General features: G+C 62.4%; 1 protein-coding gene across 1 annotated transcript; it reads left to right on the plus strand.

The window, feature by feature from the left end:
• The first annotated feature begins 1,998 nt into the window (after positions 1 to 1,998).
• Efna2 (ephrin A2) lies at positions 1,999 to 10,928 on the plus strand. Its single transcript, XM_055607790.1, has 4 exons — positions 1,999 to 2,126; positions 8,271 to 8,584; positions 9,811 to 9,876; positions 10,050 to 10,928. The coding sequence occupies exons 1-4, from the start codon at positions 1,999 to 2,001 to the stop codon at positions 10,169 to 10,171; spliced, it is 630 nt and encodes a 209-aa protein (XP_055463765.1). The 3' UTR covers positions 10,172 to 10,928.
• Positions 10,929 to 12,363: the final 1,435 nt, after the last annotated feature.

Genomic DNA, 12,363 nt, shown 5'->3' on the forward strand with positions numbered 1-12,363 from the left:
GGCCTGAGCAAGCAGCCCCAGGAGACAATGAAGGACCACAGCAGGCTGGATGGATCTTAACCACCATGAAGCTAAAGCCACCCCTGACCCTGATAACCCCTCACCTTCACTGATGCTTCCCCATAGTAGTGCTCCGACCTCTGACTGCCTCCCGGTCAGGGTCTGGTTTCTAGTGACCACTGACCCCTTGTGCTAGGGCAGGCTGCTCAGGGAGGGGACAGGGCTTCCCACGCTCCCTATCGCTGTGGGACCAGGCAGGGTTCCCTGGAATGGCCTTGTGAGGCCCTGCTCTCCCCTCATCTCTATGTTCTCAGGAGCGGCAGGCGGGCTTGGGAGGTAGAGTGGGGGACAGCCGCCTTTGTTCCTGTCCCCGCTCCGGATCTGACCTTGAGACAACAGACAAGAACAGAAGGCAAAGCTCTCTGCTCAAATCCACTGGCGGCAGGCAGCTCTCAACTCGGTGGCCCCAGCATGCAAATGAGGCCTGAGGATGTGGCCTCCTTGCTAGGTGTCCTTGTGACTGACTGGCCCTTGTGAGTGAGAACCTAACAGATCCAGTCCAGTAGACGGGACTCCCATCTTGGCCACCCTCCCCATTCCAACGTGGGTGTTCCGATCCCAGACAGGGCAGCCTCCCGACACTCCACTCACCTTTATGGGCAGTGCTTGGACATGTGGCCCTGTGTCCTGTGGCCTCCTGTAGGTGTCACCAGGGCCTGCCCTGCAGATCTCAGACCTCACCCTCGACAGTTCAGTTCCCTGAACAAAGCCTGTTCTAAACGAGGCACGGAAAATGTCTACAGAGACAAGGGTTTCCGTGGTCAGATTGGTGGCGGTGAAATCTCACAGATAGCTGTGTGTGTGTGTGTTGGCAGTGTGGAACTTGGGAAGATATGAGTTCTCCACCATCCTGGCCTTGTGGGTCCCAAGTTACGTTGCGATCTTAAGCCTCCTCCAGTCCATTCTAGAGTCCAAATGCTCTGGGGTCCCCACGCCCAGCACTAGATCCTGGAAATGAAAAACAAACAAGACAGAAAAACCCGTCGTCTGGCTCACACAACTCCCAGTCCCCCTGGAGCGCCCTGGCAGGCGACGGTGGGGGCGGGTCCCGGAGTTCCGTGAGTGACTCCCAGGGGCCTCAGGGGGGTACACTTGAGGATGGAAGGGGTGGAAAGCTAGGCAGGGGTGACTGGAACTTTACTTAGTCCGCTGTTTTGTTTTCTTTGTTTCTGATAGAGGGTTTCATGTAGCCCAGGCTGGCCTCAAACTCCCATTGTAGCTGAGGATGACCTTGAATGTCTGATCCTCCTGTCTCAGCCTCCTGGGTGCTGGGAGGACAGGTGTGTGGCACCACAGCTGGCCTACGACTTCCTTGGTTTTGGGGATAAGGTCTCACTCTGTAGCCTAGGCTAGCCTGGAACTCGGGTCAATCCTCCTGCCTCAGCCTCAGCCTCCTGAGAGCGGAGAAGCCAGGAGCCGGGCAGACCAGCCTTTAACTGTAATCCACACAGGGCGGGGCCGCAGAGGGTCAGGAGAAGCGCTCTGGGGGTTCCCGTTCCCGATGCGGGTGGCTGGGGCGGGACCCTGGGGATCCATGGCAGAGTCTGCGCGAGTCTGGCCGGGGCGGGGCCCGGCGGAGGCTTGGAGGGTCCGGGGCGCGGCGGGAGGGGGCGCCCGCGACCCTCCAAGACGCTCCAGCGGGGACAAAGGCGAGGGGAGCCCCCGCGCCCGGGGAACCCGGGAGAGCGCCGTGCGCAGTGCACGGGCCCGGGCCTCTGTCCCGCGCCGCGGCAGCCGCCGCCGCCGCCGCCGCCGCCGCCGCCTGCTTTCTCGGCGCCCGCGGTCTCCGGTGGGGGCTGCGCGCAGAGGCGGGGCGGCAGGATCTCCAAGCGCGCGGCGCTCCGCCCGCTCGGCGGCGGAGGCGGAGGCGGAGACGGCGGGGCCAGGCGGCGGCCGGAGAGCGAGCGAGCGAGCGAGCGCGGCGGCAGCACCGGGGCCATGGCGCCCGCGCAGCGCCCGCTGCTGCCGCTGCTGCTGCTGCTGCTGCCGCTGCGTGCGCGCAACGAGGACCCGGCCCGCGCCAACGCTGACCGCTACGCAGTCTACTGGAACCGCAGCAACCCCAGGTGAGCTCGGCGGGGGACCCCCGGGGTCCCCAAGAGGCCCCAGCCCTGGGGTTGCAGCGCAAGGACCTCCCCTGAAGTTCGGGGCTGCCTGCTATTCCCTCCAGGGCTCCCGGACTTGGGGGAAGCCCTCCGCGCCCCAGCCGCCGGAGTTCCTTCGCTGGACTTGCACGGGGACACCCTTGAACCCCTGGCCTCTGGGAGGAGGAGGCACCCCGGAGAGCTGAGGATTTGGCAGCGATCGCTGGGGACCTCCCTCACACCCAGACGTGGCTCTTTGGGGAAGGTTCTGCTCATCCCGCCTGTGGGTCCCCAGATGAACTTGGGGGAAGTTGGAACGTCCCCTCTCTACCCCTGTTCACTCCAAGGGGTGCTCCAATCCCCACGACACTTTAGAGAGACAGGGGGGACCCCCGGCACCAAAGAAGCGGAGGTCAGTGTGGGGGACGGAACCGGCCATCTCATTTTCCACCTTCTTTTTAGCTACTGGGGAAACTGAGGTGCAGGAGGGGAGCAAGGAGGGGCTGCCTCAAGGTCATGGCCGGAGAATTGGAAGTAGGGCCGGAGACCCTGGTGGCCGAGTGTCCAGCCTGCCACACCCAGCAGAGGCACCCGGCCCTGCCTGGCCAGCGGAACACCGTGGGTCAGACTCTGCCGGCCACCCGGTACATCCCGGGGACACAGCAGAATCTGCTGTTCCAGGCCGGGCGAGAAAAGTTTGGTGGCCACTGACCACATTTCAAACAGCACAAAACCTCCTGGGTCACTAAAGGGTCTCGGGGGTGGGTGCGTGCTGGAGGGTTTCCTGGGAGACAGGCTTTGGGATCTCCAAGACTTGGAGGCAGTAGAGATGGAGAGTCCCCGTGTGTCTGAGGCTGGCCAGTGAGGAGCTGAGCCGGCTGCCTCGGCCGAGCTGCCCTCCTCATCCACGGACTGAAAGTTGCATAAAAGCTGGTCTTTGAGGCTAGCTTGGGACAGGCGCCACCAGCGTCTCTCCGTGGGGGTGGGAGCTGGCTGACTGTCTCCGCCACCAAGGTGGAGCTGTGGGGTCGGGTCCCCTTGGGCCGAGGGCAGGGGCCCCAGGGCCTTTCAGCGACCTGGCAGGACCACCACTCAGTGGGTGCCCCCGCCTCTGTGCCCGCCGGCTATGCTGGTCACATGTGGGTTTGATTAACACTCAGTGGCCAAGCAGGGAACCTGGTGGCTACACTTCCATGGCCTAAGTTTTCTGGTTTTAGCTTGTGGGGTCTCTGTCCCCAGTGTGGCCTGTCCTTTGTCTGGAAAAAAAAAAAAAAAAAAAAAGGATGGAAGGGCTATGGGAAAGAAGGGAAGAGGTCGTGCTGCCACTAATGTCCTCCCTTGCCGTAGGGACACGGGGCTGCAGGCTGGAACCCTGGCTGGGGAAGGAAGGACGTGTCTCCTGCCGCCACCAGGGTCCAGCTCAGGCTGGCCACCTCTCCTGTTGCTGTGTGTTGGGTCAGGCTGCCTAAGAGGACAGACGGCCAGGCAGGTAGCAGAGCCAGCCCCTAGAGAGAGAGTGTGTATGTGGAGTAGGGCTCCTTGGGTCCCTTTCTGTGGGTGACCCTGCTGGCCATCCCACAGCGGGGCCTGAGGACAGATGACCGCCGTGCCCCAGAAGCCCAGCTCTGCGCAGGATTGAGCTTGTCGTTAACACAGCACGTGGGGTCTTGGCTGCTGTGGGAGCCCTTGAGATTCATGGGTGTTCAGGGGTAGGCGATTCAGGGGCTTCAGGCTGGCATCCAAGGAGACCCAGTGTGTGGGTCCAGTCCAGGGCACTAGGTAGGATCGGCACCCCAGCCCAGTGTGGGGCAGGATGGGGGTGAAACAAAACAGGGGCGATGGTGGGGAGTGCTGGACCCTGAGAGCATGAGTATGGGTCACACACAAAAGACACTCTGAACAGAGGTGGGGGAGGGGTGGGCTTGCTCGAGAGTGCTCATACCCACGAAGGAGCAGATACCCACGCCCTGCTGCTCTGTGCCACCCGGCCAGCCACACCTGCCCGATGTGAAGGTTTCCCAATGGCGGCGTCTCGGCAGCAAAGGGGGGACACCCACCTCCGGCCCTGTGGATGGAGCCCTGCCCAGGCACCCCCGGGGGCCCCTATCCGGGTGGGTCTGTCCGAGGAGCCCACCTCCATAGGCACTGTGCCCCGTCCTCTGCCCTCCCCGCTAGGCCCCCTGGGGGACTCTACGCTTATTCCCAGCTGCGTCCTGCTCAGGACCCCCGGCACGGACCGCCCGGCCGCTCTGCGGCCCACCCCGGGCACCTGTGTTCATGGGGTCTGCGGTGGCCTGTGGCTGCATGTTCCCATCCACAACTCCGGGGGAGCCCGGAATGTGGGTCTGCACGGAGCTGGCTGCCGCAGAGGGCATGTGACAGGGCGGCCCGAGCTGGGGAGGCGTGTGTGTGTGTGTGTGTGTGTGTGTGTGTGTGTGTCCGTGTGTCCATGCGTGTGCAAGGCATCGCGTGCAGAGGTCAGAGCAGGTAGGACGGTGCGCACACAGATCTGCATGTCACACACATGTGCAAGTCTGTGTTAGGGCATGAGCCGCACCCATGTGTGTTCATGGTGTTCCCGGCTGTGTGGTATGTGCTGAGGGCTGGTACGGGGACAGCTCTGCTGTCCCAGGCCACAGGGCCATCCGCAGAAGTGGCCTGACCACTGTCCAGTCTCCCCTGCAGACATCCCATGAGATGGCCAATGTGTCCGGTGTCACTCACCTCGGAGACGTGGCCAGGCTCGGGGACGAGGGTGACCTCTGTGTGGGCAGCAGTGTCGCCACCCATTGAGACGCCCACCTAGGAAGGTGGTGACGCTGGCCCGGGCTCCTCCTCTGCCTCTGCCGGCCTCGCTCGGCTTGCCGTCCTCGCTTGGCTTGCCCGGCCATGCACTTGTCTTTGTGTTTTGCTCATGTAGTCCTTTAGGCTAGGGGTGCTGGCAGTGCCGCCAAGGGCCTGAGGATTCGGCTCCTGGGCCCTTGGTGGTTGGCGGGTCTCAGGGAGTGACTGTTGAAGGCCTGTGTGGCCTGGAGGTGTTCAGGGGGACACTGAGGCCGCTGCTGGGAATAAGACAATGCCTCTGGTAGCAGAAGAGCTGGAAGGAGCCATCTGTGAACTGGGCAGGAGGCTGAGGCAGGAGGATTGCTGTAAGTGCCAGCCTGACCTACGTGAGGCTCTGCCTCAAGAGATCGATCGACAGACAGACAGACAGGAAAGTCCGGGCTCAGTGGGAGGGCACCCGCAGTCCGCTGGGAACCCTGAGCGCGCCACCCGGACCCCAGCATCACGAAACACAGGCAGGGTGTCGGAAGCCTGTCATTCCGACGCTGGGGAAGCGGAGGCCGGAGGGTCAGGAGTTCAGGGCCCTCCTCAGCTATGGTGAGTTAGCGGCTAGCCTGGGCTACATGAGCCCCCACCCCCACTTCCTGTCCTCGTTTGGACTTGACCCGTAGTCCATCCTACAGGCCACCCATGGGCGGTCCGTGGCCTCCACACGGGCTGGCAGCCCGTCCGTAAGTGTCTGCAGGCCACCTCCTGGCTCCCTCTGGCATGTCCCCCATGGGCAAGCGACATGGTCTGGCATCGTCCAACATGGCTGGGTGGTGAAGCTCCCCCTGAGCTCCGGGCCCCCACGTGCCTCCCACCAGCCCTCCTGGGTCCCCGGGAGAGACGTTGGCAAGGCCATGGGGCAGGAGGATTGCTTCGAGGAGCGGACATGGAGACCAAGGCCGGAAAGAGAATTCTCAAGGCCGCCATTAAGCCCTCGGTGAGAGCTTCTCCCATCCGTGTGTGTCTCCGCAGCTTCAGGCAAGGGAAGAGCGGGGGCTTTGTCCGCTCCCACGGAGGTTGTTTGTGGTGGTCCCGCCTTCCCCAGCACCGGTGCTGGCGTCCCTTGGAGCAGCCGTGGGGTACTGGCTCCCCATCACCTGCCTGGAACCAGGAATACCAACACAGCGAGGCTGGTGTGGTTTAGAGTCAAGGAGAGAAAGAAAAGCCAAGTGGCCTACTTAAGCCACTCCTGCCTGGCGGAGGAGAGGGGCCTCGGGACCCTCACTCCGCCCACCCTGGAAGTGTGCCCTGACGATCCCGAAGGCCTCCCACCCTTGGCTTTTATGAAATTCTCTTGTTCAAACAGCAAGCACGGATTGAGCGCCATTACATGCAGGGTCTGGGTTGGCCACGGGCACAAAGATGCGTGTGTGTGTGTGTGTGTGTGTGTATGTGTGTGTGTGTGTGTAAAAAGACCTTCTGGGCATGCGCAAACATCCTGAGGTGGAGACACCTCTGTGGAATGGGGTGGACGCAGTGTCCCGTGGAGTCCCGGCCTGGAGACCACGGGCCATGTTGAGGGGCCAAGGAAAGATGAGCAGCGTTGGCCCTCCAGGTCCAGAGGTCCGGTTTGTGTTCAGAAAAGCTGGCCTCGGATTTGGGGTGTCGGGAGCCTGGCAGATCGCTGGTCTACGGAGCACCAGCGTCTGTAATTCTGTCCATCAGCGCAGTGAGCTGGGAAGGAGCGTGGATGGCTTGTGAAAAGCTGAGTGTCAGGGGGACAGTGAGAGGGTAAGAGGCCTTGCGGTGTAAACATAAAGACCCGAGTTCAAATCCAGGAGCCCAGGAAGAGGCTGGGCACGGGTCTGTGCACCTGCAGCCCCAGCGCTGCCTGTGAGTGGGGACGGGAGGGTGAGCCCTGCCAGGGTGCACTCAGGCAGGCAGATGCGCCCACAGCTCGGGAGGCAGGGGGAGCTGCTCCGTGGGTAAGGCCTTGCGAGCCTGAGACCCTAGTTCAGTCCCAGCTCCCACACAAGGCGGGTGCTGCCCTGTGAGCCGGCGGCATCTCCCGGAGTGAGACCCCGCGCAGTGTGGCCAAGGGGCGCCCTGCAGGCCCACACGCTCACACTGGCGACTGTGCACCCAGGCCAGGCCAGGCCAGGCTGCGGCCGAGCTGCCCAGCCACGGCCGCATCCTAGGAACCTGTGGCTGGTGCACTGTCCCTTACAGGAAGTCCTGGTTATGGACACACCCAGCCCCCCCTTTCCCCCCCAGTCTGAGGATTGCACCCGCACTCGAGGGAATCTGACAAGCCCATGGCCCAGTCACGGTCTGGCTGGCACCCGGCCTGTGCTCACACCTCACTGGTGGGCGGTGCACAAGCCCACGAGCTGGGGAACAAAAAGAACAGCTTTTACTGCTGGTTTTGACGGGGTCTCATGTAGCCTCAGACTCTGTATGGAGATGAGGATGACCTTGAACCCATGACCCTCAGACACTGCTGTGCCATGCAGCGAGCCCCACACAATGTACCAGGAAGCTCCCATGCCCTTTGCAGGGAGCCAGGCCTCAGTTTCCCCCGGCTGTCCTGGGAGGTAAAGGAGCCTCAGGCAGTACCCTCCCACTCCCAGCTACCAGGCTTTTATATGCTAATAAGGGTTCTCACAGGGCCCCCCTCTGCCCCCCTTGGCCTGCGTTTACATGACAGGGACCCGGGGGACACTGTGAGAGATCTGAGGGTTCCTGCTGCTGTAGCCTGAGGCGGAGATGGAAGGGGAACCGCAGTTCAACCCCGCAGGCCGGCCTCCGTCCTCTAAGACGAGGCTGGGTCAGGGCCGTCCCCCAGAGGACAGCTGGGGGACAGCAGGGCGACCTCCGGCGCCGAGGCTGAAGGTGCGGGGGAGGCAGTGGCCGAAAGCCGGGGAACCCACCGGAGAGAGAGGTGGCCCGATGCCCCTGTGTCATTCCCAAAGGCAGGAGGATGAGGAGTTCAAGGTCATCCTTGGCTACTTAGGGAGTTCAAAGCCAGCCTGGGTTTCAAGAGATTCTGTCACACACACACACACACACACACACACACACACACACACACATTGCACAGGGAGGGCAAGAGACACAGCAGAGTCACACAGCAGGGAAGGCTGGCTTGATCCCCAGGTGTCTCCAAGATGGCTGGACCCTGTGGGAGGCTGAGGGAGGGAGGGAGGGAGGGACGGAGGTGGGGCGTCCCCTAAGCTCTGCCTCCCTGCAGGGAAACCGAGGCAGGGATGGCGGGGAGGGGGACCCCTCCAGGCTGGTGGATGGATGGGGGCCCCAGGTCCATCTTGCTGCCCGCTGACCAGCCCTCTCCGGCAGGTTCCAGGTGGGCGCCGTGGGTGACGGCGGGGGCTACACGGTGGAGGTGAGCATCAACGACTACCTGGACATCTACTGCCCGCACTACGGGGCGCCGCTGCCCCCGGCCGAGCGCATGGAGCGCTACGTCCTGTACATGGTGAACGGGGAGGGCCACGCCACCTGCGACCACCGGCAGCGGGGCTTCAAGCGCTGGGAGTGCAACCGGCCCGCGGCGCCCGGGGGGCCCCTCAAGTTCTCCGAGAAGTTCCAGCTCTTCACCCCTTTCTCCCTGGGCTTCGAGTTCCGGCCCGGCCACGAGTATTACTACATCTGTGAGTAGCCCAGGCTAGCCCCCTCAGACAATGGGGAGACCGAGGCAGGTCTCCCCAGCTCTTGGCCACCCCATGGCCGACGATCCTGGAGGAAGCAGGAAGGTGACACGGAGGGATCCCCGTTTCTGAGTGTCTCCCAGGGAGGCCCAGAGGGGAACAGGCTCGGAACCCCACCCTGCGCCCCGGCCCTGCGGTGATCCCCCAGCTTTCACATTAAACCTCACAGGCCCCATTTCTTCTTCTTTTTCTTCCTCCTCCTCCTCCTCCTCCTCCTCCTCCTCCTCCTCCTCCTCCTCCTCCTCCTCCTTCCTTTTAATTCAAGGAAGAAGCGGGTGGGGACGGGCAGAAGGTGTTTAAAATGAAATCCCGAAATATGAGAGAGAGGGGGGAAAAAACCACGACATTTTTCTTTGCAAGATGGGAATCCCGGAAAGAACGATGTGATAATTCCTTCCATCGCTGTGACGAATGTTATTTTTATTTCGTGCTCTTTAATCTTCTAGTCCTGGCATGGGGGGTGGGTGGGTGAGGGTGGCTGACAGGCCGTGAGGTGGTGCCCCTGCACCAGGGCTCAGTCCTCTGGGCTCCAGGGCTCCACCCTCGTAGCCCAGGCTGGCCTCAGACTCCACGCGGAGCCCAGGAGGACTCTCCTCTCCCGCTGGCTGTGCTAGGACAGCCGTGCCCACCCGGCGATTCGGAACCCCGGAGGCCGCTGGGCACCCTCTGTCTCTCTCCGCCTTTGTTGTCAGGGTCTCTCGCCGAAGCTGGCGTGAGCTGCCGTCATCCCCCTGTCTCTGCCTCCTCAGCTCTCGCTTTGTTTTATTTTTATTTTGCTTGAAATTTCCCCCTAGGTTGAGTGCAGTAGCTCGTGTCTTTAATCCCGGCACTTGGGAGGCAGAGGCAGGGGGATTTCTGTGAATTTCAAGCTAGCTTGGTCTACATCGAGAGTTCCAGGACAGCCAAGGGTGCATAAAGAGACCCTGTCTCAAATCAATAAATCAATAAATGAGAAAGTCAACCCCTGTTCTGTCTGGGTTGAGGCTGGCTGGGCCAAGGCATAAAACAGCCTTTGGAGTCAGGCTTGGATGGAGGAAACATGAAAGAGACTCCAGTAAAACACAGGGCATTGTGTCTGGGGTTTTGACGGGTGGTTGGGAGTTTTGTGGGCTAGGTCAGCAGTGTGGAGGAGGGAGGATAAGCCCCCAGGAGGTTGCCCTCTTTTCCAGCTGCCACGCCTCCCAACCTCGTGGACCGGCCCTGCCTGAGACTGAAAGTTTATGTCCGCCCAACCAGTAAGTGTCTTCAGGGCCTTGTCGCCCTGCACCTCACACCCATGAGTGATCCAAAGAGCTGGGGGTCGGGAGGCCCGTCCAACCCCCACCCGCCCACACGCCCCGAGCCTGGGGGGACCTCCGAGGGGGCCCAGCCCAGCCGGCTGACAGCCCCACCGCCCTGCGTCCCACAGATGAGACGCTGTATGAGGCCCCGGAGCCCATCTTCACCAGCAACAGTTCCTGCAGCGGCCTGGGCGGCTGCCGCCTCTTCCTCACCACCGTCCCTGTGCTGTGGACCCTCCTGGGCTCCTAGTGTCGGCTTTCGGACACCGGCCGCACCTGGACGCCTTGACCTTGGCACCCTGACCCGCCGAGGCCGCCTCCGAGACAAAAACCCTTGCTGCTCTTTCATGGTGCTGCCCTGCAGGAGGCCGTGCGCTGGACCCTGGCGGGCGGCGCGGGCTCCCGGTGCTGAGGAGGGGACCCAGGCTGAGCCACTTTGTCCAGGGCTGCCAGGGAGCTCCAGGGCCACCCAGTGTTGTTTCGTTTCAGTCAGAAAGACTTAAGGTTCTTGTTTTAATTTAATTTATTCCCTGATATCGCTGGTGATGCTGGGAAGGGAGGAAGCCAGAGGGGTGAGGTGGAGCCCTCTCTGGCCTCAAGCCACTCCTGTTTTGGGGAGCCCAGATGGAGCCCACCAGGGACCTGCCTCGGGTTCCTCAGGCCAGGCAAGCCTGAGCCAGGAAGGGTACATGGTGCCAGCTCCTCACTGGGGCACAGGGGGCCTCACCCCCTCTTCTAGCCACTGTTGAGCCCCTTTCCCTCATCATCTCAGAAAATCCTCCAGCCCTTGCTATCCACCTCGCTCCCCCCACCTCCTCCACCGGGCACAACCCACAACCGTCTCCAGGCCTGGGAAGACGTTTTATTTCTGTATATAGAAACCAGCAAGTGTATACTGTGATTTATTTTAATGTATTCTTAAGGACAGAATGGAAAATCTTTTTAAAAATTTTTTCCAGACCTTTGATTTGAGGGGACTTTTATTTTTTTTTGGGGGGGGGAGGGGAGTGGGGTGGACTTTTTAGGCTAGAGGCAACACTTTGCAATAAACTCATTTTTTTTGTCCGTTGGAGCCCTCCCCCTTGATCATGTGACCATGTTTGTAAGAAAAAGAAAAAAAAAGAAAAAAGAAAAAAAAAAAAGAAAGAAAGAAAGAAAGAAGAAGGGGCAGGACTGAGAAGGAAGGGGAGCTACCTACCAAAAATACAGAAAGAGCAAAGGACCGAGTGAAGCTGGCCACACGACACATTTATACGGATTTCTACCCACCTTTCCTCACTCCGTGGTTTATAGATATTCTATATAAATATATATTGTGGACGGCCGCCGTGGGGGGGGGGTTTTGTAGGGGCGGGGGACAGGTGGCCCGGCCCCTCGTCCCAATCAGCTTTGGAGTCTGTTATTTTTTTATAATAAAATGGACAAACTAAGGCGTGGGTCTCTTAGACTTTGGACAGAGCTGGGGGACTCTGGAGAGGGGCGGGAGGGTCTGCGGGGACGAGAACCCGGGAGCCAGCTGGGCCTGAGTGAGGCCTGTGGCAGCCAGGGAAGCTGGGGCCAGCACGGCGGGAGGCCACCCTGACGCCTGGGGTCGCCCGGGACCTTAGTCCGGCGGGTGAGCGTTCCCGTGACTCATTTTCTCCGTCTGACTCGGGGGGAGGTAGGCCCGGGGTCGCCCCGCTCGGGGGTCCCCGACGGCGGTCGGCCGTCGGCTGCGTGTCCCCCGCGGCGCCCCCCGAGCCGGCAGAGCAGCCGCCGGGCCTGCAGCGGGGCCGCGGGCCGCACAAAGGGCCCTGTGTCCGCGCCCGGCCTGCCCGGGAAGGCGGCCGGCGGCTGGGGGGCGCCCGAGCCCGAGCCCCGCTGCGGCCCGGCGGCCAGCCGGCACCGGGGGACGGGCAGGTGGAGCGCTGCGTCCCTGGCCAGCCTGGGCTACAGTGCGAGCGCCTGTGAGACGGAGGAGGGAGCCTGCGCGCCGACGGCCCGAGTTCAACCCACGGCAGGCGCCACGCGAGTTCGGGACCCAGCCCGGGGGCCGGGGCGCGGGCGACCCTGCGTGCGCCGCTGTCCGGCCGGGGACTGAGGAACTTTCCCCGCGACGCCCCCGAGCTGTGGGGGCCCGTCCCTCCCGCGCGCCCGCAGCCCCGCGCGCCCGCACCCCACCCAGGCGGAGCGCGGCGGCATCGGTATGCCGGTCCCGCGCCTTTGTCTCCTCCACCTGAAGCTGCCGGAGAGAAGCAATCTCTCTCCCGCAGCCTCTTACTGCCGCCTCGGTAGCCGCGTGGACAGGAGGTGGTGGCGCGGGGGACAGGAAGGCTCGAGGTCCCCCGGGACCCCGGTGATGGCTCTGGCCCCTCGGCTATCCCTTATCTCAACTCAACCACGGAAGGCTCCTCCACCCCAGCCCCAAGAGAAAGCCACGCCCGCCTTTCTTTCTCTCTCTTT

The sequence above is a fragment of the Psammomys obesus genome, unplaced genomic scaffold, assembly GCF_907164565.1.
Source record: "Psammomys obesus unplaced genomic scaffold, mPsaObe1.curated_primary_1811, whole genome shotgun sequence".
In the NCBI taxonomy this organism is placed as follows: domain Eukaryota; kingdom Metazoa; phylum Chordata; class Mammalia; order Rodentia; family Muridae; genus Psammomys; species Psammomys obesus.